The sequence below is a fragment of the Ursus arctos genome, unplaced genomic scaffold (assembly GCF_023065955.2).
Source record: "Ursus arctos isolate Adak ecotype North America unplaced genomic scaffold, UrsArc2.0 scaffold_1, whole genome shotgun sequence".
Taxonomy (NCBI): domain Eukaryota; kingdom Metazoa; phylum Chordata; class Mammalia; order Carnivora; family Ursidae; genus Ursus; species Ursus arctos.
This window is the reverse complement of record NW_026622763.1, coordinates 34,182,512-34,209,881: the sequence shown is the minus strand read 5'-3', so window position 1 is coordinate 34,209,881 and position 27,370 is coordinate 34,182,512. Positions and strand designations below refer to the sequence as shown.

General features: G+C 37.6%; 1 protein-coding gene across 50 annotated transcripts in view; it reads left to right on the top strand.

Moving 5' to 3' along the window:
* The window catches only part of NEB (nebulin), a 232,153-nt gene that overhangs the window by 76,299 nt on the left and 128,484 nt on the right, over positions 1–27,370 (top strand). For all 50 annotated transcript variants that reach the window (XM_057317597.1, XM_057317600.1, XM_057317623.1 and 47 more), the window contains 22 exons: positions 749–853; positions 1,787–1,894; positions 3,437–3,748; positions 3,894–4,100; positions 4,553–4,657; positions 5,633–5,740; positions 8,601–8,912; positions 9,100–9,303; positions 12,504–12,608; positions 13,802–13,909; positions 14,262–14,573; positions 15,032–15,235; positions 15,572–15,676; positions 15,763–15,870; positions 16,853–17,164; positions 17,458–17,661; positions 18,123–18,227; positions 20,048–20,155; positions 21,732–22,043; positions 24,050–24,253; positions 25,241–25,345; positions 26,854–26,961. In XM_057317597.1, coding sequence (XP_057173580.1) covers positions 749–853; positions 1,787–1,894; positions 3,437–3,748; positions 3,894–4,100; positions 4,553–4,657; positions 5,633–5,740; positions 8,601–8,912; positions 9,100–9,303; positions 12,504–12,608; positions 13,802–13,909; positions 14,262–14,573; positions 15,032–15,235; positions 15,572–15,676; positions 15,763–15,870; positions 16,853–17,164; positions 17,458–17,661; positions 18,123–18,227; positions 20,048–20,155; positions 21,732–22,043; positions 24,050–24,253; positions 25,241–25,345; positions 26,854–26,961 — 3,861 coding nt within the window. The remainder of the gene's footprint in view (positions 1–748; positions 854–1,786; positions 1,895–3,436; positions 3,749–3,893; positions 4,101–4,552; positions 4,658–5,632; positions 5,741–8,600; positions 8,913–9,099; positions 9,304–12,503; positions 12,609–13,801; positions 13,910–14,261; positions 14,574–15,031; positions 15,236–15,571; positions 15,677–15,762; positions 15,871–16,852; positions 17,165–17,457; positions 17,662–18,122; positions 18,228–20,047; positions 20,156–21,731; positions 22,044–24,049; positions 24,254–25,240; positions 25,346–26,853; positions 26,962–27,370) is intronic.

Here is a 27,370-nt window from a genome sequence, read left to right as displayed (position 1 = left end):
TGGGTTATATTATATAGATCATAATTTGAAATACCATTGATTAGCAAAAAAAAAAAAATGGACTTTAAACAGTTGCAGAAAATGATGGTCCTATTTACACTAGAGAGAGCTGTATTATGCTAAGTGTCTGAGTAAACCCCTTGGAGTCTTCTGAGATTTGTCAAGATGACCGATCTCTTGGACGGGGACTTGCCTGAAAGACAAGGCACAGATCTCAGTGTCCCTTTTAAGATTTAGTATTTAAACTATCACAAGCTCACATTTGTTTTTTAGATGTTAAATCTTTCATTTTCAGTGTAATTTATTAATCATTTCAGAATAATGATGCCAAGATAAGATTCATTATCCTCTTATTGCAAAGTTCTGGAAATGATGGCCCAGACCTGCTGTGTGTCCTCAGGCAAGGTGCATTGCTTCTCTGGGCTATGGTTTTCTCAACTCTGCAATAAGAGGGTTCAACTGATGATCCCCAAGACATCTCTCAGTGTAGCATTTGCTATTTCTATGAGTCTCATCTTGGCATCATTTTACTTTCCATCTTGCGGCCTCTCCACTGTCTTGTTTGAATTAACACCTTTTCCATTTAAATTTAAAAAATAAGATCTAGCTAATAAAAATAATAAAATATGGGTATTTATGTACAATTTTATATATACATATGCATACACACACACAACACACACACACTAAATGAGCACCTTTTAAGATACTTAAATAATTTTCATTTTTTTTTTTTTTAACTTCCCAGCACCTCTACAAACAAGCATGGGAGGCTGATAAGACCAAAGTCCACATTATGCCCGATATCCCCCAGATTGTCTTGGCAAAGGCAAATGCAATTAATATGAGTGATGTAAGTATAATTCCCCCTGATTTATTTGAACCAGTATAAACTAATTAATGTCTCTTAATTATAAGAGTGAATGTTTCGAAAATAAGAGTAGGAATCCACAAGTGAGAATCTTTCTTTTTCTCGCTTTGCTGAGAGTGAGAGCAGGCCTGTGGATGGGACTCCGGCTCTGTAGTCCGGAATTTGAAGGGCAGCTGGGTTTTGTTTAGTGGTGGGTACTCCTCAGACTCTGAGAGTTGGCAGGAAGAGAAGGGCTTGGGGACCCCAAAAGAGAAAAAGGAAGTGAGAATCCTAGGACCTGCTTCCTGGCATCTCTCTTCCAAGGCTTTGAGATGGTCCTAAAGAAGGGGTCTTGGGAAAAGTTAAGTAGGAAGGGAATGTGAACATTTTGAAGAATTTGGGGCAAGCTCCATAACAAGGAATGTTCAACACTTAGTGTTAGAAAATGCGTTAAGTGTTTTATTTCACTTTCTTTCTCAACCTAACCACAGTTGCTAGGAAATCTCTAATCCTACCAGTGTTTTCTATTTTCCTTGAATTATACAGGCATTTGTGATTGATGACTTATTTTTGGATTGTAGAATCCACACAGTTACATAAATAAAAGTGTCAATGGCAAAATAGAGAAATTTTCTTTTGATGTAAGAGTATGGTTGTTTTGAGAATCTACTGGGCTTTCACATTTTTAAAAAGCATATTTACAACTTAATAGAGACCATTAAGTCTTATGTTTTCTGGTGGTTTCTTGAAGGTATGTTTGAGTATGTAGTAGACTTTTTTCAAACACAATTTTATTTGTCAGGACATTTAGCCATCGAACCACCAGTGAAGCGTTCTGCTCAAAAATAAACAATGCCACAGTGTTAGTTTACTCTTTTCAAATCAACCCAGGCTTTCCTATTTAGAAGAACATTATTCCCTTGCCTCTCTTTACAGAAACTCTACAAACTTTCTTTGGAAGAATCTAAAAAGAAAGGCTATGATCTCAGAACCGATGCAATTCCTATCAAAGCTGCCAAAGCCTCAAGAGATATTGCAAGTGATGTAAGTCTGAAGGAGAGCACTTACCTGACTGGGTTCCTCCCCCCAATTTATCAAAATAATAAGGGCTGAATTTTGGAAACACTCAGTGGAAGAGATATAGGGGGAAAAGCATGCCTGCTAACAGTGGTCTCCTTCTAGTCTGTGAATGCTTTTTAGGCTTGCTCTTTTGTTTTCTCTGGTATTTCTGGGGAAAAAAACAAACAGCATTGTGCTGTTTGCACAAAAAAACAAACAAACGTGCTAACCACACAATGACCACATATTTATGTGCTCCCTGGCTCATGAGCTCTAGGTGAATTTACTTTGAACTCCATCCCCAAGGCTATGGGCTATAGACATCCAGAGCCCTTCTCCAAGCTTTCCTGGTGAAAGACTTGGGTTGTTCCTGCTTCCTGCCTCTTAGGCGGTTTCCTCCTAGCAGGATGTCTCATTAAATGGTGTGCTGGGGATGCTGATCTTCTGGACTCATGACAGCTGATTATTAAGTAATCAGGAATTCTGCAAGCCAGTTATTAAATTCTTGGTAGCTTGACACCAGTCATGGTAGGAGTATTTACACCACAAAAATTGGCGAACACGACAGATCAGGGCTTTTTCCCTCCAGAGAGCTGGTGTGCCAGCTCACCATTCCCACAGCATATCACCTGTATGAAACTCAGTGCTTTCATTTGGTTGTTTCTGCAAGAAATCTTCTCACAGCGACCACTGAGTGATTGGGGGGTAATGGGAGGAACACACACATTTCAGAGTACTCTTTCCTTAGCCACCCCCCAGTGACACTTTCTCTTTCTTATTCTATGCCTGATCTTCCTCTTTTCCATCTGTCCATCCCTATGCCACTACTACATTGTCCTGAAATCTCAAAATTCTTTTCCCTCTATTCTGGAGTAATTTGCTCTCTGAGCTCCTACTCCTTAACTTGCACACTCAAACGCACAAGAGAGAGGCAGAATAAGAAGCTTTCCATGTATCAGAATCCTCCTCTGTAGAAACAGGTTGAGTGATAAATAGTAAAGTTTATTTTCCATTACACCAGTATAGAAAGTCTTAAAGGAAAAGGAGCTCCACAGATATAAGGGTACTCTACGATGATACTGTATATGTCATAAACTAAGTCTATTTTCTACAGTAAAAGACTGGGTGATTTCTTTGGGCAACAGTAAACTGCTTAGAACATTCTGCTTTTTTTCCCCTCTCATTTACTATACTGTTATCACCTACGAAAGATGTCCAACCTTAACAAAAGAAGTCAGTGTGGTATATCATCGTTAAGTTCTGGGTTCTAATCCTTAGTGACCTTAGCATGTCACTCACCTCTCTGGGTCTCAGCTTACTCATCTGTAAAACGGGGCAGGAGTAATACCTTTGCTATCTACCTCACAGCATGTAGTTGTGAGTATCAAGTTACACAAACAAATGTGAAAAACATGTTTTATAAACTGTAGAATTCTGCACAAGTATCACTTTTTATGAAATACAGAATATTGATACTGGAATGTTTCTAGTCAAGGGAATTGCTCAAATAAACTCATTTTTTCACAGTATAAATACAAATACAATTATGAAAAGGAGAGGGGGAAGATGTTTGGTTTCCGCAGCCTTGAGGATGATCCCAAATTAGTCCATTCCATGCAAGTGGCGAAGATGCAATCCGATCGGGAGTACAAGAAAAACTATGAGAATACGAAGACCAGCTACCATACCCCTGCGGACATGCTCAGTGTCACTGCGGCCAAGGATGCCCAGGCCAACATCACCAACACCAACTACAAGCATCTGATTCACAAGTACATCCTCCTTCCAGATGCCATGAGCATTGAGCTGAGCAGGAATATGAATCACATACAGAGTGATGTAAGTCTCTCTTCTTTCTGGGTGATGGTTGGATTTCTTGCATGGGAACAGAGATCACAATCTTCTCTGCCACACTTTTGTGTCTGAACTGATAAAAGTAAAGTAATTGGTAAGGTAAAGTCAAATTTGTCTCTTCTCTTTATAGAATGAATATAAGCAGGACTACAATGAGTGGTACAAAGGGCTTGGCTGGAGTCCAGCTGGTTCCCTAGAAGTGGAGAAGGCCAAGAAAGCTACCGAATATGCCAGTGATCAGAAATACCGCCAACACCCTAGCAACTTCCAGTTTAAGAAGCTGAATGACTCCATGGACATGGTTCTTGCCAAACAGAATACACAAACCATGAACAAGGTAGACAGCCATCCTTCTATACAGCTGCCCTTCCCTACAGCTCCCAGCAAGGCAGGACTAGCAGCCTCTGGTTCTTGTTTGGGAAATTTGGTTTGGGTCCACCACTTCTGGGCAGTGACAGACTGTTCCAGGGCATGTCGCTACATCATTTTCTTCTGCCTACTTATTTTTATTTCCCCTGACATCCTAAATTGAGTTAGGAATCATTTGTTTTTTTAAAATTGTTATATATTAAGGACTTCCAATTAATTCTAGAAGATAGAGAATATCCAAAATATTATTTTTTTAAAAAAAATCTGAGTTTGTTTTTGGTATCTTTCCTGAGTCATATACCACTTTAATTACTGAATTTAATTCAAATTGAGTGCATTTAAATGCTTGGTTACATTTTTTTCTTTTCTGTTTGTCCTTCAAATATCAAATGTCTTTCTTTTTTTCTCCTGACTTCCTAGCACTTATATACCATTGACTGGAACAAAGATAAAACCAAGATTCATGTGATGCCAGACACACCAGATATTTTACAAGCCAAGCAGAATCAAGCTCAGTATAGTCAGGTAAAGCTACATAAAAATTTGGCTTGAAACGAATTAAACTTTTTAAATGATGTAACGGTAAATAATTGACGTAAATGCTGAATTAATAGAAATGAATGACTCAAACTGGCAAGTTAGAGATGCTGCAGAATGTGGTGGTTAAAAGCAAGAGCCTTAGCTGTGACTCTTACGCTCCGTGGAGCAGGCACTGTGCTTGTTTTCTTTATCTCAGTACTCATTGTACTTGGCACAGAGTAGGAAATCAATAGATAATTGTTGAAAGAAAAAATGGCATCAGACAGACCTGGTATGGGTTTTTGGCTTTGCCATTTATGAGTTACATAACATCAGGTCTAAGCCTTCGTTTCCTCATCCCTGAAATTGGGACCATAGTAGTGCTTATGACATTGAACTGTTGTGAAGACCAAATGAGAAATTCCCATGTAAGGCTCTCAACACAGTACCTGGCACATAGTAAGTTCTGGAGGACTTTCAACTGTTTTTATTATTACCCTTTTAACACACATGCATCTATTCAATAAATTTCATTCATAAAGATTAATTCATCTATTGTACCTCATAAAAGACATTCAGTATCTATTGCTTTGATCACTTGGATAATCAAAATTTCGTTACCTGACTTTTTTTGGTTACCAATTTATTTAACATCTGTGAACAAAATAGCCTAGACTGTACTTAATAGCGGGGAGAAAGTATCTGATACACTTGATATGCCCAAATTGTGTCTGAACAGAAAAGCTACTCTAACATTGTAGTGTGTCTCTTGTAACTATTCTCAGAGCCAGAAAACTGAAGCAAGATCCTGCAGTGCTAAGTCAGTGCTCCGTAAAACAGCTTGAGCTGTACTATCCATATCTTTAGAGATAAGGTAGATGATAGAGTCTGATGCCTACTGTCTGGGTAGACTTTTGTCCAGTAATCCACTGGGATTTTAATATATACTGAATAACGCTAAATTAAGTGTTTAATTTCCAGAAACTCTATAAACTTGGATGGGAAGAAGCTCTGAAGAAAGGCTATGATCTCCCACTTGATGCAATTTCTGTACAGTCGGCCAAAGCTTCAAGAGACATTGTTAGCGACGTAAGTTTGGCTTGTTTGGCTTTTATGATGTATTTTATCTGAATCAGGTATCTTTAATACTGGTAACTGTTCTTACAGATAGGCTTTGCCTGTGTAACGGCAAAATGGCAAAATGTAATGCCACTCCCTTCATCTTCTCCTACCTACCCTCTTCATTTACTGAACATTCCCTTTTCTTTCTTACCGATCCAGTATCAAAATAAGGGCTTCCTGAATAGAGGTTGAGACAGAGGACCTGTAAGATCCATTACACTAAGATGCTATGTTTCTAGATATTACAAAGAAGCCAGAGATTTCAGTGTTCCCCTGCTTGCCTGAAAATAATTTCCTGTTTTCTCTTTGTCTATCTTAGACAAATTCAAAGCACCAGATAATAAATCAACCTCAACAACCTGATGTCGATAAATTTTTATATGCACATATTTAAGAATTAGATGCCAGTTCTTTTTATTTAACCTATTCTTACATTTACATGATTCTAATAAATTAGCTTGGGGCATAAAAAATTCAGGAAGTTTCAGGAATTTAGGTTTAAGTTCCAGAGTGCCAAACTTTCTGTTGGAAATCTGATCCCAAAGTTCATAAAACAGGGATATATTTGTTCTCCAAGGCAACTTCTAGTTATGATTGGAAGGGATAGTCAATTTGGTGAATAAACTAGGTACGATTCCTATTGATTAGTTAAATTTTTATTAATATTTGACTTTACTATTCTGCATATAAACATGTCATTTTGTTAATTCTAAGAATTAACCTCAAAAAATTCAGAGGACTTTGGAATTTCAGAGGGAAGCTCTACCTCTTAAAATTTTTAAAACAAGACAAAGACTTGAGTTGGAAAAAGGAGTGTCTAAAACAGCACCCGACAATAAATTCTAAGAATATAAGGGAAGCTTTTCTTTAAAGCAGTCAATTTGTGACACTCCAGAAATGTGGGAAAATTAGATGATTTATTATTACTCACTGGCTTGCAGGTCAATTCCGCATTAAAACAAATCAGCGTGCTGCAGAACAGCAAGAATGATGCTTGAATATCCCCGCAGGAGTGTTTAGTGTTATGTAGTCTCCGTGAGGTGAAGATTAGTTAGAAATTGAAGAAATACATCAGTGATTTCCTAACTATACGTTTGATAGTACCTAATTTCTTTTAGTATGAAACCATTAGTTAGAACCTTTTGAAATCTTACCCTAAAATTCACTTTATGTGAACTTTACCACCATTGTAGAGATTATATCTCCCCTCAGTTTCAAATGCTTTTTTTTTAAGATTTATTTATTTATCTTAGAGAGAGTGAATGGGGGGAGGGGCAGAGGGAGAGGAAGAGAGAATCTCAAGCTGAGTGCAAAACCTGAAGTGGAGCTCGATCTCACGACCCCGAGCTCATGACCTCAGCCAAAATCTAGAGGTGGACCCTTAACTGACTGAGCCACCCAGGTGCTCCTCGAATGGTTTTTATATTCTACAAAACTTAAGGAAATTAGAGATATTTTTATGAGAACTTAATTTAATAAATTAGAATCATAGAATTTAGTTAGACAACGTAAAAGCTATTTAATCCAGCCTCCCACTCAGTGTCCTGCCAACTCTACGAAAGCTGGTCATCTGGTCGTGTGAACACTTACACGTAAAAGAATTTTTGTGTCCTTCAGGGCAGGTCATCTCCTTGTTGGATCATCTCTAACTGTCATTATATAGTTCCCTATTTTGAACCTGAGTATGTTGTCGATCAACTCTAGGTCTGTGCTGTGTAACATCACGAAGTAGCTTATTTCCTCTTTCACTTGATATCTCTTCATATTACAAGCTTTTTGCTTATTCTCATTTGGTTTCAGTTTTCTGAGTCCTTCAGTATTCTGAATATTCACTATTCTTTAAAAGTCCTTCACTCTACCTGTGATTTATTCTATTTTTTTCAGTACCCCTCTCAAAATAGTTCCCCCAAACTTCGTGTTGTTTCCCTGTCGCAGGAGGTCAGGCCAGAGTAAACGAGCTTCTGACTTGTGTCCCTGTCTTTAACACTACTTTTATAAGCGATTTTGTCAGATTGCCCATATTGAGCTTATAGTCAACCTAAACTCCTGAGTATTTTTAACGTATGTAACTGTGAAGCTGGATGTTAAGAGAGAGTAGAACCTAACTCCATGAAGTAATGTATGCTGGCTGTCTAGCATCAAGTAAATGCTATTATTATTACTGTCATTATTATTGTTACGATTGTTGTCCAGTACTAAAGCAGTTTTTTCCCCAATTGAATCTAAATAGTGGATTTCACTTTTCTTGAATTTATGTAGTTCATTTGGACTCATCTTAACAATATGTTGAGATCTTGTGAAATTCTCTTTCTAATCTAACATATTTAGCTATTTGTAGCTACATGCACATGAAGATATGGATCCTAAACAGGACAAGTTTATCGGACATAATCATATGGCAAACCACTAAAAATCCTGCTGCTTAATAAGTTAATCTGTATTATGAGGCTCGTTGATCAAGTCCTGAATCTTTCTTATTTTTCTGCCATTCAGCCCATACTTTCCGATCACTCCCATAAGGCTATCACAACAGCGTTAGCAGGGTCAGCATACCCAATGTCTAGCACATCATGGCATATATTTTTGTCTCTAGTTAGAATTTTTTATCATAACCTCTCTTGATAATCAACTACATTACATTTTTTTTGGAAGCCTCTATGTAAGTTCTTACTTTTCTTACTAAATTAACATGGACATCCCTTTTCTCATTTCAGCTTTGGAAAACAAACATACAAACTATGCAAATTGAGCCTTTAATTAAGCTCAAATTGTTGAGCTTCACTTGATCTCTGTATGTTAATAAAAGAAATGATTCCTTTGATTTCAGTTTAAATACAAACAAGGCTACCGCAAACAACTTGGCCACCATATTGGATTCCGGAACCTGCAAGATGATCCAAAGCTTGTGCTGTCCATGAATGTAGCCAAAATGCAGAGTGAAAGAGAATACAAGAAGGACTTTGAGAAGTGGAAGACCAGGTTCAGCAGCCCAGTGGACATGCTGGGAGTGGTGCTGGCCAAGAAATGTCAGGCCTTAGTCAGTGACATAGACTATAAGAACTACCTGCACCAGTGGACATGCCTGCCTGACCAGAATGACGTTATTCAAGCTAAAAAGGTTTATCAACTGCAGAGTGAGGTGAGTTTCTATTTAATTGAATACCTTATATATTACCATTTGAGTAGCCATTGAGTCACAGAGAGACAAAGTAAAAAGGAATTATTATTGAATATCTAAAATACATCTCTTTGTAATGTGTAGAATCACTTGAGTCAAGGGTCCAAATGAGGATGGGGTTTTGATGGAGTTCTTTGTAATTTCACAGAATCTGTATAAGTCTGACCTTGAGTGGCTGAGAGGCATAGGATGGAGTCCCCTGGGTTCTTTGGAGGCAGAAAAGAACAAGCGGGCTTCAGAAATCATCAGTGAGAAGAAATACCGTCAGCCTCCAGACAGAAACAAGTTCACCAGCATTCCTGATGCCATGGACATAGTTCTGGCAAAGACAAATGCCAAAAATAGGAGTGATGTGAGTAACTCTTTAGAAATAAATAGAAAAATTATAGTGCCTGATAAGTGGTAGGTGCTCAATAGCATTTGCTTAAGTAATTAATAGAATAACATAGCATCATATCCTCCAGCATAGCCCAACAGAGCATAATGTTTAATATTGGCTGCTTCATTTGAATTATCAACTACTCTATACTGAATCATGTAAAATGGGTTAATATCAATTTTGTCACCTAAAGTTTTCATACTTATTTACTTATTTATCTACCTATTTATCTATCCATCCATCCATCATCCATCCTGTAAATGAGAAAGCTATTGAACATACTTTTTTTTCTTTGAAACTTGAACACATTAAAGACCTAGACTTCGTGGTGTTGTTGTTGTTGTTGTTGTTGTTGTAAAGTGTATGAGAGGGTAATATTTTGAGTACTTTGCACAAGCAAGGTGGAAATGTTATAAAGAGTGTATTTTCTCCCAAGTGTTTATAATGCATTTAGCTTTGCCAAATCAAGAGAAGTAGATAATACTACACACATACACGTGTGTGTATGTGTGTATATGTATCCCATCTTCAACTTATTTCCCTCTTTAGCACTGATACCAGTGGTTGACATGTAATTCTAAATATTTATTGAATGAAATGAAAGATAGCCGTGTAGAGTAATTCTATGCAAAGAGAAAGAGTACTGACCATTGTTCAGTGAGAAACAAAACCCTGAAAATTACAGAAAGTTGAATTATGTGCACTGAGATTCTGGAACTGGTAAGAAAGTTTGAATTGATATGTAATAATAATTGGGTCTTAGAGGGATCTGAATACTTCTGTATATTTTTACACCTATCGTACATATTCACTTTATTATAAAGCTCATAACTAGCTTATAGTAAGCATTTGATAAATTGTAGCTCCTCTCTTCCCAATCAACCTCTCACAGACTTCTTGAAATTTTTATATCCAAAATTTATAATAAATGCTGACCTGTTGGCTTTATTATAAATATTCAAGTTTTCATTTCTTTTTTTTTATGATGGTAATTTGAATCCAACAGGCTGACTAATAAATAAGCAAATTTATGCAAAATAGCTCCCCCTTTGGAATCCAAGATTTTTTTCTCTCCATGAAACAGGGCTGTTTACAGAGCTCTGAACTAATAAGGTGGGGAAGAGAAGACCCTTCAATCATGAAATTTATCAACATTAAAATGCCTCGGGACAGACCTCTTCAACAGTATGCCCTGAATCTAGGAATGCTGAGATACAGACCCCCTCAGGCCTCATAAGAGGGCCACTTGGATCCTTGAGCCTGCTGTTTCTCCTTTGAATAATAGATCAATACATCTAAGGATAAACAAATATTAGTATTTTCTGTTTTGGGGGGAGGTGAGGCGGGGTTGTGGTGAAAATGACACATACCATTGAAGAGATGGTACAACTTAGTGGTTCTCAAACAGGGACAGTTTTGTCCCACAGGGGAGATTTGGCAACACCTAGAGACCTTTTTAGTTGTCACAACTTGAGAGTGGCATGCTACTGGCATCTAGTGGATAGAAGTCAGGGATGCTACTAAACATTCCAGAAACCTACAGGACAGCACTCCTACAACCAAGAATCCTCCAGTGTACAACACCAATAGTGCTGAGATTGAGAATCTCTGATCTTAATCAGAAAGGTTAGTACAGAACCAGGATAAATGTATGTGGAAATTGGCAAGCCTTGCTTTGTTTTGGTCCTGGAGGTCTTAGATTCTCTGGGTTACGTGGATTGTAGTGAGCATGTGCAGAAGTGAATTGGAGGAAGGAGAAAAGCACCAGCCCCTATACCCTACACTGAATGCCTCGAGGGGAAATTGACAAGTCCAAGGAACCAATGAGACTTCTAAATTTTTTTATTTTGAAATAATTTCAGGCATATAGAAAAGTTGCAAAAATAGTACAAATAATTTAAATACATACAATAAATATATAAACATAATCATGTGTGTATATCTATATCTTCATCCCAGTTCCCCAATTGTTAGCATTAGTCACATTTGCTTTTTTCCCCCCTATTTTTCTTTCATATATATATGTAAGTTGCTGCATTGATGCCTCTCTAGCCCTAAATACTTCAGTGTGCATTTCCTGAAAACAAGAACATTCTCTTGCAAAACCACAGTGGGATGATCAAAATCAGGAAATTAACATTGAAATAAATTGTGTAGACTAGTATTGGACATCACTACTGTCCTTTATACAAAATAAGAACTATCTTCTGATCCAGAATCCAATCTAAGATCACATCCTGCATTTGCTTGTCATGTCTGTAGTCTCCTTTAATCTGGACTGGCTCCTCACTCTTCCTTTGTCTTTCAAGTTCTTGACATTTGGGAAGAGCACAGGCCAGTTATTCTGTAGAATCTTTCTGTAATTTGGGTCTATTTCCTCTGATTCGATTCAGGTTTTGTACTTTCAGCAGGACATATGTGTAGTACCCTCCTCTGTATGTCCTATCAGGTGGTACATAGTATCAATTCGTTTCATACTGATCATTTTAATTTTAATCCCTTGGTTATAAAATGGTGTTGAGAGGTTTCTCCATTGTCAAATTACATTTTATCTTTCGTAATTGATGAGTATCTTGTGAGGAGATTCTCTGACAGTTCTCTATTTTTCATCAGACTTTCACCCCCTTGTTTTAGTAAACCAATGAGATCTTTGTTTGGGTTATCTTGTCTTCTGTAGAAGACAGAGGATGGCCCTGGGACATATAAAAGATTTTGATCAAGTCCATACAAAATTCTCTCGGGATCCTAATCCACCCAAATTATTGTAAGGTAGAGCTATAAATAAAACATATAGGAAATGTGACTCCCTAATTTCTAGATAACCTCAAATATGTCATTTTTTTGAGAAGGGAAGTTAAATACCAAGGGTGACTTTTATAATCAGATGGAGAATTCTGCTCTATTTGTTGATCATGGCAAAGACTCTAATTACTTGGATTGATTTCTAATGGGCAGGGTTATTTGTAACCTCGAAAAGGTAATTCATACTTTATATTTTGAAAGGCAGTTATATCCCAGACAAGTCAAAAAATACACTGCCTATTTTCTGCTTACGTTACCTGCTTATGCTCTCAGTTATAATGCTTAATTCTGATGAATTCAGTGATCCTGTTTGAAGTTAATGATGTCATTCATTAATGAAACCACTGAAAAGCTCTTATTTCTCATTTTAGAGACTTTATAGAGAAGCTTGGGACAAAGACAAGACTCAAATCCACATCATGCCTGATACACCTGACATTATTCTGGCTAAAGCAAACTTAATCAATACAAGTGATGTAAGTCTCCAAATTCAGCGTGTTTTTCAGAAAGCTTTTAATTGCTTCTAAAGCAAGGAATTTATTTGGAAGTAAATTTGCATGTCTGAATGATTTTGATTAATAAACTACATACGACTTAGATTCCTTATTTAGTGTTTTTTAACTTGAATATCAAAATAATTGGCACTCCCTGTCTCAGGCAGGGTTGGGGGTCTGTGGTGTCTGTTCCTTGTAGTCGTTTATTACATATATTAGCATAATATAGTGGTTTATATTGCTCTCCCCTTTGTGGCTGGGAGCTTCTCAGGGTCAGAGACAATTTGTATGGGCCTGCAGTGCTTAGCTGGTATAGTGCCCAACACATGAAATTCAATGAAATTTCAAATGAATAAGCATGAAAAAAACCCATGCAGGAGAATTCCATTTTTATTTGTATTGTCATCATAGCATAATCTCCTGAAATCTGTAGATGTAAAAATTAAATATTTTAAAGACAAATTCTAAACCCTAATAGAAGGTCTTCACAACATTAAATAATATATTAGAATAATGCCACAAATGACTAAAATATAAACTCGTTTCAAGATCAATAGGCATTTTAAACAATCTGGCTTCGGGATAAAGTGCATTAAATTTTATTTAATGTTATTTTGTTATGTAACAAATCTGAAGAAACAAATTATTCCACTTAAGCTTTTAAATTCAACATTTAAAGTTTCCTCCAAAAAAATCTTAGATTTAAAAAATTATGAAGGATTTTGTTTCTTACCTACAGCCAGCCCTATATCGTGAAATAGGCTATTTTACAATGTGTTAGTTATGTGGAAGAGACAGCCCATTAGGCATAATTTTTCCCCACAAAAGGCATTGGTCTATTCTAACAAAAACTTCTAATGAAACACTCAAAGTTAATTGGAAAACAGCACCCAAATAATATTTTATTTCATTTCTCTATCAATTTACTTCTGCCTCATTCTCATAAGTATTTGGGAAGAGCTGAAATTTAATTTTGTTGATCTGGGTAATCGAAGAGCTTTAAGTTTAAAATAGGATCATTAGCAATCAATGGGCATAATTTCCGATTACATTTGAGTATTCTAGAGCAGATACTCTTTTCGGGGACTCTTAAAATAGTTAGCACATTGCATTCATTATGCTGCAGTTGTTTATGGAAAACAGCTTTTCCCAAAGTGATCTTCATCTCTTAACAGAAACTCTACCGAATGGGTTATGAAGAATTGAAGAAAAAAGGTTACGATCTTCCCCTTGATGCCATACCAATCAAAGCCGCAAAAGCATCTCGAGAAATTGCCAGTGAAGTAAGACTGTACCCACGGTTTATATTGATTTGATTGCAATTTATCACTTTAAAGCAGTTTCAATTTAATCTTAAATTGAACAAAATCTTCCCAGGAGTAACAAATTAAAACAGAGTGAAATGATCCCAAAGATGTAGTGTGGGATGAGGATAAACTCAAGGTCTTTGGAACTGGAATCTGTATGAAATATATCATGTATGACATTTGTACCTGGAGTTAGTCTTTAATCTTTCCTATCAGAAAACTTAAATCTGTGGCTTTCTAGGCTTTGTGAAATATGTGGAGTTCATGTGCTTTGTAACTGCAATGGAAGTTAATCTTGAAAGCAACAAGACATTTTTTTTTTCTTTAGTACAAGTACAAGGAAGGCTTTCGCAAGCAGCTTGGCCACCACATTGGAGCCCGGGACATCAAAGATGACCCCAAGATGATGTGGTCCATGCATGTGGCCAAGATCCAGAGCGACAGAGAGTACAAGAAGGACTTTGAGAAGTGGAAGACCAAGTTCAGCAGCCCAGTGGACATGCTGGGGTTGGTGCTGGCCAAGAAGTGCCAGACCTTAGTCAGTGACATAGACTACAAACACCCCCTACATGAATGGATGTGTCTGCCTGACCAGAACGACGTCATCCATGCCCGGCAGGCCTATGACCTCCAGAGTGACGTGAGTCTAAGATTTTCCTTTCGCCAACTGCATACCATGTCTGCTTTCCGAAGAAAGTAAATTTCCCCCAAAGTACATGGAGTTGAGTTTACACAACTGAGTTCTATATCCCTAGATTACTGCCCGTGGCCCATCCACTCCCCCAAATATCTGGAGGCACCATTATCCCACAGAGAAAGAGCCAACAAAGCCCTCATTGCTTTGGTGAAAGCCTCTAAGATTCTGATCTTGAAGAGTCGGATCGTTCTGTATGTGCTGCTATCTAAAATGTTTTCCAAAATAAAATGTTTTCCAAAATATGCTTCTAATTTGACTATTCCATTGATTCACAACTCAAACCAAAATTTGTAAATTTCCCAGGAATTCAAGCATTTAAATATATAGCATAGTAAAATATATATTTCTTTAGGGGCATATTATTATGCTTATGTTAAGTGGTTTGTCACCTGTAATTTCAGAATTTGTACAAGGCCGACCTTCAGTGGCTAAGAGGCATTGGCTGGTTACCTAGTGGCTCTCTTGAGGATGAGAAGAACAAGAGAGCTACCCAGATTTTGAGTGATCACATTTACCGTCAGCACCCAGATAAATTCAAGTTTTCCAGCCTTATGGACTCCATCCCAATGGTTTTGGCAAAAAACAATGCTATTACCATGAACCATGTAAGTCTTGTCTTTACTTGAAGGGGGTATTTGTGTGTGTGTGTGTGTGTGTGTGTGTGTGTGTGTGTGTAAACATGGACATCTGTTTCTATAAAAGAAAAATCATATTTAATTCTTTTGTAGTTTTTAAGTGGTTTTTAAGTGATTTTTAATTAAGTCCTGTGCATTTTACTGATATGAGACATCTAGACCTGAAGATGTCACAAATACCAACTCACAGAGCAGACTGCCTTTATTCTCATTAAGAACCAGATTAAAAGAAAGAAGAACCAGATTATTTTTATGTCTCTATTCATCACTAGCCTGTGCTAATCATGTCTGTTTTGTTTGCTGTAGCGCCTCTATACAGAAGCTTGGGATAAAGATAAAACCACTGTCCACATTATGCCAGATACTCCTGAAGTTTTACTGGCTAAACAAAACCAAATAAATTACAGCGAGGTAAGCAATATATTCATGGTGCATGGTATATTTTACTTACAGAGCACTTTATAAATCAAACTGATGATGATTTATGTCGGTTTCAGAAACTATATAAACTTGGCCTAGAAGAAGCCAAGAAGAAAGGCTATGATATGCGGCTGGATGCCATTCCCATCAGGGCGGCCAAGGCCTCCAGAGACATTGCAAGTGAAGTAAGTGCACCTAAAAAGTTCTTTGCCTTAGCTTTGGCTCAAAGACTTTTCTCTCTCCTGGTTATATAGTGGGGCAAGTAAGCTATGAGGTTAAAGTTCTTGCCAACAGTCTTTTTTCTAAGTAAATAGTTTAAAATAATGGTAATAAAATTCTCAATGCAAAGTTATGGTTGAGTCCATAGCAACATGCATTTCAAAATAGTGTCCATTTCCTGCTGAATGAAAGCATTGGATACTCGACTATAGTTCAGACATCCTTTGGGCTTGTCCACATGATATATTCTTATATACAATTGAACTCATTGTAGGATTCCTTCAAAATTAACCCATGCCTCATGAACCAATGAACCTACAAGGGATGAATGAACAGGACACATTATTCATAGTCCAACCATCCATTGTACCATATGTTTGCTTCTGCACCTGTGATTGGTTGCCAATATTTACTTTCTTTAAGTGATATCTTTGCTTACATTTCTAGGAACTTTTATCCTTCTATTTCATTAGTCCATGAGGTCAAGAATATATTCTTTATTTCCTAAATATGAGAAGTAACCATCATAATTTAAAAATAAATGGTCAACAATCACAGAAGGGTTAAAAGTATTAATATGTACCAATATAATGTAATACCTGCTATTAAAATTCATGTTTATAGAGAATATTTAATGACACAGAAGAATGCTTGTATAATAACTAGAAAAAGCAAGTCCTATTCTAATTTTATTCTCTCTGTCACACACACACACACACACACACACACACACTATAAAAAGCAGTTCTACAATGGTTATCACTGAATGGTAGGATAATGTCTTTATTTTTTTGTATACATATTCTTTATTTTCTAAATGGTTTACAAAGTACATGTATTTATATACAGAAAGAAATCATATTTTTAACGAACAGGAAAATTAGGGCCTAGTAATTGCTTTTTACTAAAAGCTAAAATAGTTGATGATAAGTGTTTTTCTTCCTCTAGTTCAAGTACAAAGAAGGCTATCGTCAGCAGCTTGGCCATCACATTGGTGCACGAGCAATACATGATGACCCCAAGATGATGTGGTCCATGCATGTGGCCAAGGTCCAGAGTGACAGGGAGTACAAGAAGGACTTTGAGAAGTGGAAGACCAAGTTCAGCAGCCCAGTGGACATGCTGGGAGTGGTGCTGGCCAAGAAATGTCAGGCCTTAGTCAGTGACATAGACTATAAGAACTACGTACACCAGTGGACGTGCCTGCCTGACCAGAATGACGTCATCCATGCTCGACAGGCCTATGACCTCCAGAGCGATGTGAGTATGTGAGGATCATAGTGGCATGCAAAGGTAGGAAATCAGTGAATTAACACCCCTTGGAGAAGGTAGCGATAGGTGGCACCAAGCTTACCAGCCCCTGCAAGGCAGGAATAGCATTTCTTCTTTCCTTGTGAGTATTGTTTAACTTCCCAGACCAAAAAGAAATATTGTCTGATACACTGCCTGTCCATCAAACTGTATTTTCAAGAGTGCTCCTTATTTCATATCCTTTAGATGAAAATGTTTTCCCAATGCAGAGATAAATATTTATTGACTGTTTGTCTCAACAGAATATGTACAAGTCAGATCTGCAGTGGTTGAGAGGCATCGGCTGGGTTCCTATTGGCTCTTTGGATGTGGAAAAATGCAAAAGGGCAACTGAAATTTTGAGTGATAAAATCTATCGCCAGCCTCCAGACCAATTCAAATTTACCAGTGTGACTGATTCTTTGGAACAAGTGTTAGCCAAGAATAACGCCATCACCATGAACAAGGTGAGGCTTCAAAGTTCAGAGAACCAAGGTAGGACTCCTAAAGCCAAGTCAAAGAAAAAGCAGCATAATCAAGAAAAGCAAGCATGCAAGCATTGAGCCACAAAAGACATCTCTCCATCCATCCATTTCTATTTATCTATGTGTCACTTATATTTAATTTTTACTTCAGTAGTTGTTTCATAGTTTTGAAAAATGACATATTTTTATGGAAAACCATCTTTGCATAAAAGACACTCTCAATTTCCTTTTGTTAACATACATTTCAGATTATCATAAGGCACTAAATATCTGTTCTATGAACCAATTACTTGATGATGTGTCTGCCATACATAGCATATAACCTATATAAGATGTATATGACCTTTTGTTATTTCTGTTTATAAAGTTCTTGTGACCCTGAAATTCTTCTTAATTATGTGCTGAATTTTTTTCCTGATGACATTATATATTTCCTCTGATAGCGTTTATACACGGAAGCCTGGGACAAAGACAAGACCCAGGTCCACATCATGCCAGACACACCAGAAATTACGTTGGCAAGAATGAACAAAATCAACTACAGTGAGGTGAGAGCACGTGCTAATTCTGTGAAGTTTGCATGCTGTTTCTTATTGCAGTTAATCTGCCCAGGGTGATATACTATTATATAACAGCTTTATAAAGAATCTTTGTTCTTGCTCCTGTGAATAGCAACTCTTGCATTTCTCAATCCTTATCCTAAACAAGAAAGTTCAGGTAATACAAATAATCACTTATGAAGTGAAGGATATACGACCTGATGATTTAAGCAGTAATCATAAGGTTAATCAGACCTTTTTCTTTTAGCAATTTTTTTAGTTGGGAAATTAGCAATAGTTTAAATATACATTTATCTTCTCCTTATGCTGTATTGCTGTGCTAGATATATTTTCCATATATGATATAATTTTAGCTTTAACTATAATTTTAGAGCTTATATAACTAGCTCTTCATTGTCTCCAAAACCGAAAAACATCAAGTCCTACTTGCAAAGCGAAAAGGAGTGAATTTTTTAGCTAAACCTATAATATGGGTCCTGTGTTGTTACAGGAAAGCATGTATTGTATGTGCAGGAATTTCAGAAGACAAAGAGCCTCTGTAACTGGCCACTCAGCATTTCTGGAATTCTGGACGCCCTGTCTTTGCTGCAAAAGCACAGGGAGGCTATAGTGTTGCTATTGGTTCGAAGACCTAAACTGCCTGGTCTGCTTTCTCTGTCTTTTCTCTCAGCTTAGTTCAATTCTTTTTTTTTTTTTTTTCTCATTTAGGATAGGAAGATAGAATGCAAGTCTGATTATGTCACTCTTCCTCAAAGATTATTGTTGGTTTCCTATTTCCTATGGAATTAAACACAAACTTATATTAGCACTAAGCCTTCAAACCAACTCCAGGTTCTTCTCAGTCCTTTCCTGCCACTTGTCCCTCGCACTGCTCCCCACTTCCTTTGATACCTCTACACTTTCACTCCCTTGTGCTTTGATTCATGCAATGCCCTCTGGCCTTTACTGCCATCCCAGTCTACTGAAACCATACTCCTCACTTAAGGTCCAGTGAGAAAATCAGTCCCTCTGCAGGAACCTTCCTGATTCTCAATTCAGAATTAAACACTCCTTCCTGGAGCTCTTTGTCAATAATATGGTTAAATCACCCCTCATAGTTTGACTTTTTGGTAGCTTAGTCTGTAGGCTACCAGTCTTTCCATGAATTCCCCCAGAAACCTTAACGATGGCAGAAGTCTCCTATTCCTCTGATTCCTAAGTACCCAGTATAGTCAAAGCACACAGTCGGTGCAGAATCAATGTGGATTGAATTAATTTCCATGATCAACAGTTAATCAAGTCTTTCCTCTTATTCACATTTTGCCACCTTATGCCCATGAGTTTCAGCTTAATTTTTTAGTTCTCTTCATTTTTTTTTATTTATAATATTTTTTATTATGTTAGTCACCATACAGTACATCCCTGGTTTCTGATGTAAAGTTCGATGATTCATTAGTTGCGTATAACACCCAGTGCACCATGCAATACATGCCCTCCTTACTACCCATCACCAGCCTATCCTATTCCCCCACCCCCCTCCCCTCTGAAGCAAAACTGATTCATGGTTGTAACTAAAAATTTTGAAACAGTGGATAATATCTATATTTAGTTAATTCAACGTGCGTTTTAAAATAAAAAAGGTACAATGTTCTATATATGTATCATTTTTAAGTCTTCAGCAAACAATGCAAAGGCTTAGAACTCTTAGAGTGAGATTATTATAGGTGCCTTCCTGTGTCAAATTTAGTGAATTATTTTAGTCCCCTGTCAGTTTTTGGATATGAATGTCAACATCTATGTGTATTTATATATTTTTTACCCAAACTTAGACTCTGTATAAACTCGCCAATGAGGAAGCAAAGAAGAAAGGCTACGACCTGCGAAGCGATGCCATCCCAATCGTGGCGGCCAAGGCCTCCAGGGACATCGCCAGTGACGTGAGTATATAATCAGGCTGAAGTGACATTTTCACTGGATTAAATCTTCAAAAAGAACTTTCCTTGCTCTTCGGAAATATGTTCTAATGTATTTATGTGGGATTTTTCAAAAACCTAGTTTTGAGGGCAATGAAAAATTTAATGTTCATACAAGGGGTTTATAACCTTTAAGACACAGTATCTTCAATGAAAACTGACCTATCGAAAATAGAGAAAGATCCATTCACGTGGAAATTATTAGAGCACAGCTGCAGGCTTGGAGATATAAAAATTATCACAGTGCTTCTAGAAAGTATAACTCATAAATTCAAGTATTCCCAGTGAAAAATCAGGTCCTGGCTTTTTTACATTTTACTATACAATATTCACAAAGTTCATATGACACTTGACATTATAATTCACCCTTCTAAGATTATGAAAAGAAGGCAGTGGATCAGTACCAGAGGTGGCTACTAGCCCAAGATTGCACCCTTAATAAGAGCTGCTGGCTGTAGCACATACGTCCCAGAATAAAACCATCATCCCTTCATGGTGCCTCAGGCGCTTCGTGAGGAACAGACCACTGCTGGCCCAGTATTTGGGAATATGGTAATACACTGCCCTTCATACTGTGTTAGTGACTCACTTTAGTGTATGTATGTTGTACCTTCCCCATGAATTTATGTCAACAATTATAAATAACAATAACTCAGAAGTATTGAGAATTCTGTGATAAGAGCTTGACATGTGTTATCTATACTTCATAATTATCGTAGCATGTAAGTTTTGTCATTATCCTGTTTTGTGGATTGCTTAAGCAACTTGTCTCACATCAAGCTCTTAGTAGGTGGTAGAATTAAAACTCCAGACAACTTCATTACTTCCCACTGTACCGTATTGCCTCCTGCTAACCCATCCATACTTCTCTTACTTAGTGATCTTTGAGACTAGAGGCATGTATTTTGAATAACTGACTCAGATCCCAGGACATCATTGAACATGGAATATTAAAAATATTCTTGGCCTATGCAGAAGTAGAACCCATGAGTTTTGGGAGCATGCTCTAACAAGTCGGATTCCTACATCAGCTTTACTAGTGTAATAATACTAGTGTTATATTAGTATACTAATAATATACTGTCTGTTTATAATAGTATAATACCTGGTGTACTAATACTAAACTAGGTCCTTGATCTAAAGTACTAAATCCTTCCAGGAACCAGACACTTACTTTATGACTTATGAAACATGCCATGTCACCAAGTGCATCTCTTTCCTGACATACTTTTAGTACCCAAAATTCATTTCTCCAAATTCTTGTTCAAATGGCCTCTCCCCGCTGTGGGCACTACCTGCCTCCAGAATTATTCCTTATTACCAGGCCAGAGGTGATTGGGGATATGCACTACAATTATATGTGTTCTATCTATTTTCTTACCTCTGTAAGCTTCAAGGGTAAAGGTTAGGATACCAACTTGAGTTAGTGTTTATTAGCAAAAGTCAATTTACAACTCTGATGTAAGCAAGGTGATTTTGTACAGACTTTTGACCTCCAGGGGCTTATAATAAAAACCTGATTTGTGTGTTTTCATCTCAGTACAAATACAAAGATGGTTACCGCAAGCAGCTCGGCCATCACATTGGAGCCCGCAACATCAAAGATGACCCCAAGATGATGTGGTCCATGCATGTGGCCAAGATCCAGAGTGACAGGGAGTACAAGAAGGACTTTGAGAAGTGGAAGACCAAGTTCAGCAGCCCAGTGGACATGCTGGGGTTGGTGCTGGCCAAGAAGTGCCAGACCTTAGTCAGTGACATAGATTACAAACATCCCCTACATGAATGGATGTGTCTGCCTGACCAGAACGACGTCATCCATGCCCGGCAGGCCTATGACCTCCAGAGTGACGTGAGTACCAGCATCTGTAAAAGAGCTGTGTTCAGAAATAATTTAAACTATATGAAAGTTATCGTTCATATGCAACCCATTGGCCCACTTAACCTAAGAGTTATTGATCAGTGAGTGAGATTTCAATCAGAATATACTTTTACTGCTTCATTGTGAATATGTTTAACAGGCTTTATAAGGAAATGAAGTTTACAATCTGGATTTGGTCCTATAAAAACAAAACCGGAATTATGCAATGTTAGAATTCAGAGTCCACCAGAGGGAGACATTTTCTTTTATTCTTTAAGGGGGTAGAAACAACACATGTTTATTAAAAATATTACTCCGAAATTTGTTTTTAGCTTCTTTGCAAACCAAATGAGGTTCTCATTAGAATTCTGATGCCTGCTCCCATGCTAATTGTGATGCTTATGAAATAAGAGAAGTTGCTGTGTTTGTAAACTATTGGGTCAGTTCGCTGACATTTTCTTCTCTTAGCACAGTTCTCATGGAGGGGTGCAATGGTGCTGACAGACCCTAGTACTTAGCGCAGCTGCTTTCAGCATCAAATCTGGGTGTGAGGAGCACAGTTCCTAAGGCTTGTAGTTTATAACTGTTTGAAGGGATTATTAAGCATTAGAGGATTTGGGAGAATAAAACAAATGAATAATAATTATACATTAATTGGCCCTTACTGGAAACTGTACAGCCCACCTGTGAAAACGCCCGCATTTGTTCGGTAGTTTTTGACACAACCCTGTGTTTTGCAATTGTGTCCAAATAGAAAGGCTTTGCCTGTGCATGAAAGAGAATTAAAATGGCTAATGTCACCCCTGGAGTGACAGCATTGACAGACTGCCTGCTTCTGTCTATTTGTTGAGTGCCTTTCCAAGATCTCCCCAGCCCTATGATATACAGCTTTAATGGTTATTTGAAAGTTAACAGTCATCTGAAAGTTAAAAAGCACTCCTGAGGCATGAAATGTTATTGTTTTCATTCTTGCTGTTGCTGTTTCGGGGCAATTAGTAGTCAGCATAGGGCAATCCAACAGGCTTTTTGTCTAGACTGCAAAATATCAGTCTCTATTTTCTACTTAATTGTTGTTACGGGTAAAATTCTTCAAATGAGCTGGGCAAAGGTCCAGTTCCTTTGCTGTGAAGTAGTTATGAATACTTAACGGGTTCACAAAAATCCTTAGCAGAAAAATGATTTAAAATAAATCACAAGAGAAAGGTATGGAAAAACAGTTCTGGAAAGGAGTCCATCTTCTCATCCTGAGCACTTGGTGGGAAGAGACCGGGGCCTTGGACCAATGACATGGCCTGAGCCTTGGGCAGGGCTGAGGCCGGGAAAGGTCTGCTCGGTGCTTCAGCGGCTCTATGCCATGACTAGATCTTCACTTCTTTTTGTTTTTATTCTTAAAGAGCATTACAGGTATTTTGAAATACAAGGAAAAAAAAAAACATAGAAGGCAATAAAACCCAACATAATCAAACCACTGAAAAAGCCCACTCCTGCTCATGTAATTTATCCACAGACATTGTTTTATGTTTTTTCTTCATGTAATGTTATATTAATGACATTTCTATAAGTAGCCAACATTCTTTAAAATGTGGCTATTAGTAGCTACAGAGGATGTCCTTTGACTAGGCCTAACATTTATTTACTGGTAGCCTGCAGTTGGACGTATCTGTGGTTTCCCCCACTCTGGGATGGCTTTGTTTTCCTGTACACACAGACTTTATAATAATATCCACTGACCTGACTGACAGAACATATTAGTTTAGATTATTCCTCTCCTTACAACAGGAAACATTATGACCACTTTTTGTTATGGCTAGGAGACCTTTCCGGGTTGTTTTTTAATGTAGTTGCTCTTTTAGTCTGTCTAACACAGTGAGCTTATTTTCTATTAAAAAACAACACACAACTTACTAGTATTGTATGTTATTAGCGATTGCATTGGCCTCTGTACCCTGAATCTTTTAGTCTTACTGAAGAGTTTCTGCCATTTTCCCTCTTCACAGAACATTTACAAATCGGATCTCCAGTGGCTAAGAGGCATCGGCTGGGTCCCCATCGGGTCTGTGGATGTGGTCAAGTGCAAGAGAGCCGCAGAGATACTGAGTGACAACCTCTACCGCCAGCCTCCGGACAAGCTGAAGTTCACCAGTGTGCCTGACTCCCTGGAACAGGTGCTGGCCAAGAGCAACGCCCTCAATATGAACAAGGTGAGCCCCGGCTGCCTCGAGCTTCTCTAACATGCCAGAAGAGGGGCGCCTGGGTGGCTCAGTCGTTGGGCATCTGCCTTCGGCTCAGGGCGTGATCCCAGTGTTCTGGGATTGAGCCCCGCATCGGACTCCTCTGCTGGGAGCCTGCTTCTTCCTCTCCCACTCCCCCTGCTTATATTCCCTCCCTCGCTGCCTGTCTCTCTGTCAAATAGATAAATAAAATCTTAAAAAAAAAAAAAAAGATGCTAGAAGAGGCTATCATACTCTAACGGCTAGTGCACTTAAAATTACACATCGAAGTGTAGGGTCACATTTACCTCCCGAATTACATACTTGAAATCCTCTAAATAACTTCATTATCCCCAGTTTTAACCTCGATAGCCAACATTAAGACTCAAACCTCAAATGGAATACCTATACCCAAGTTTGGTTTACTTTTTCTAACTAGATTAATAATAATCACACTTTATTTGACTTTTTGTAATTCCTATTTCAAATGGTTTTTAAATTTTTAAAATGTACATTCAATTTAATTAACATATACCGTATTATTAGTTTCACAGGTAGAATTTAGTGATTCATCAGTTGCATACCACACCCAGCGCTCATTACCTCAAGTGCCCTCCTTAATGCCCATCACCCAGTTACCCCATCTCCCCTCCAGCAACCCTGTTTGTTTCCTAAGGTTAAGAGTCTCTTATGGTTTGTCTCCTCTGTTTTATCTTACTTTATTTTCCCCTTCCCTTCCCCTATGTTCATCTGTTTGTTTCTTAAATTCTGTATATGAGTGAAATCCTACGGTATTTGTCTTTCTCTGACTTACTTTGCTTAGCATAATACCCTTTAGTTCCATCTACATTATTGCAAATGGATAGAGTTCCTTCTTTTTGATGGCTGCGTAATATTCCTCTGTGTGTGTGTGTGTGTGTGTGTGTGTGTGTGTGTACCACATCTTCACATGGTTTTCTATCAACATCTTCTTGATAGCGTTTATACACAGAGGCCTGGGACAAAGACAAGACTCAAGTGCATATCATGCCTGATACCCCGGAGATCATGCTGGCAAGGCAGAACAAGATCAACTACAGTGAGGTAGCTGCAGAATTCTGTGCTGCTGCGCTGGTTTTGTTATCATTGTTACTGTTTGTTGTCCTGTACTTAACTTTTATGGAGATTCTCAGGCCTCAGCTATTGTGATGCGTGTGGCTCTGTGTATGAACGCTCCTATCACAACCTTTCGTTTCTGGGTTGATATTATATGCTATATGATTCTGTTGTCAAACTAAAGTCACGTTACCGTTTTAGTTTATGGTGATTGCCAGTGTGGGTCAGTGGGGCCGAGGAATATTTTGGCATTTCCAAGGGGTAAGATGGCCAGATAAAATACTGGCTCAATATTTATACTGAAACACTACTTGTTGTTTACCTAATACTTGAGTCCAAGTGGACATGCTATCTTTTTATTTGCTAAATCTGGCAATCTTACCAAGGGGAACTCTGAGAATACGTACCTTTTTCCTACCTGGATCCTGAATAAAATTGAGAGGTAAAACAGAGGAGTATAAATAGAAGTTGAAATCTCATATTTTTTTTTTTACCATGAAAGTTAGGTTCAAGGATGCATTTGTAAGAGAATTAAATGAGCCTAACTAAACCCCAGAATTCGGTTCCCATTTGGACAGAGGCCACACTGGAGCAGGGCACTCAGCTCCACTCCCATCACGGCTAAGGTCTTGCTTAGAGCCCAGAGAAACAGAGAAGAGCACTGGGCTTATTCCTAGAGAGAACAGGTCAAAGCTAAGCAGGGAGTGTCCAGTTATCCCATCCCTACCAGTTAAATAAATCCATAAGTCAGTGCATCTCTTCACAGGCAGAGAAAAGAGAAAGGTCAGAGAAAAATAATTGAGCTCCTTCTATAGAAAGAAAGCTTCAGGCATGGGAAAAGAAGTGTTCTCTATGAACAGCACTGATTTCTTTTCTTTTCTTTTTTTTTTTTTTTTTTTAGGTAAAATGTAATTTATAGGCGCATGTTTTACTATCATGATACAGCCAAAATTTAGAATCTTAATGTTGTGATTATAGTCCAGTCAGCTATGTTTTAAATTGTACTTCAGTCCTTTTTCATTTGTTTTTTAAACATTATAAAGTATCACATGATTGTGAAAGATGTTTTAATAAAGAAATGAATATAAGTATATAAGTGTATATATTTTATATATAAATGAATAATATTAAACATTGTTCTACAGTTTTTTCACTTAAAAATATGTAGAAATTGAGGCTTTGTCAATTGATCTATATTATTGGATTATATTAATCTATGTTGATATGCATAATATTTCAAACCACATGATCTATATTAATCTAAAATATATAAAGTGGATTAATAAATCAATCTATGTTAATATCCATTGATAGATCACAGTGATTTCTAAAGCTATGTATATGGTTGGTTGGTTGTTTTTTTGGTAAGATGTAATTTACTTTCAATATTGCTAGAAATTTAGGTTATTTCCAGAGCCTGTCCTTTTAAAAATTATTCACTTAGTAATCTCCCAATTGTTGCTGTCCAACCTTTTACTCTGACACTATTTCTGTAGACTCTGTATAAACTCGCCAACGAAGAAGCAAAGAAAAAAGGCTACGACCTGCGAAGCGATGCCATCCCGATCGTGGCGGCCAAGGCCTCCAGGGAGATCGCCAGTGACGTGAGTAGCTGCACTCCATGTATGCACATAGCTGGATGGAGGCGGGGGGGATGATCATAATTACAGTAGGGAGATGCCTCTGGGTACCCTTTAAAGCACACTTATTGTGCTTTAAGTGAAAAAAAAAAAGTTCTTCATTGGAGAAAGCTCTTTTATATTTTTAACTCCAAATAACTTTAATATTCATGTCCCATAGGTGGAGAGGGTATCCTAAACTTCAGTATAAAATTGAATTTGAATCTATAATTGTTCGTATCTACAATTATGAGACATTCATCTCCATATTTTGAGCACATAGCTTATAAAGAAATGAGAAAATGCCAGAGGGTTAAAAAAAATAACTTGGTTACATGTGTTGGCTCAACATGAGAAAAAGACCTGGTTCAGCCAGGTCTAGGAAAATGTACCT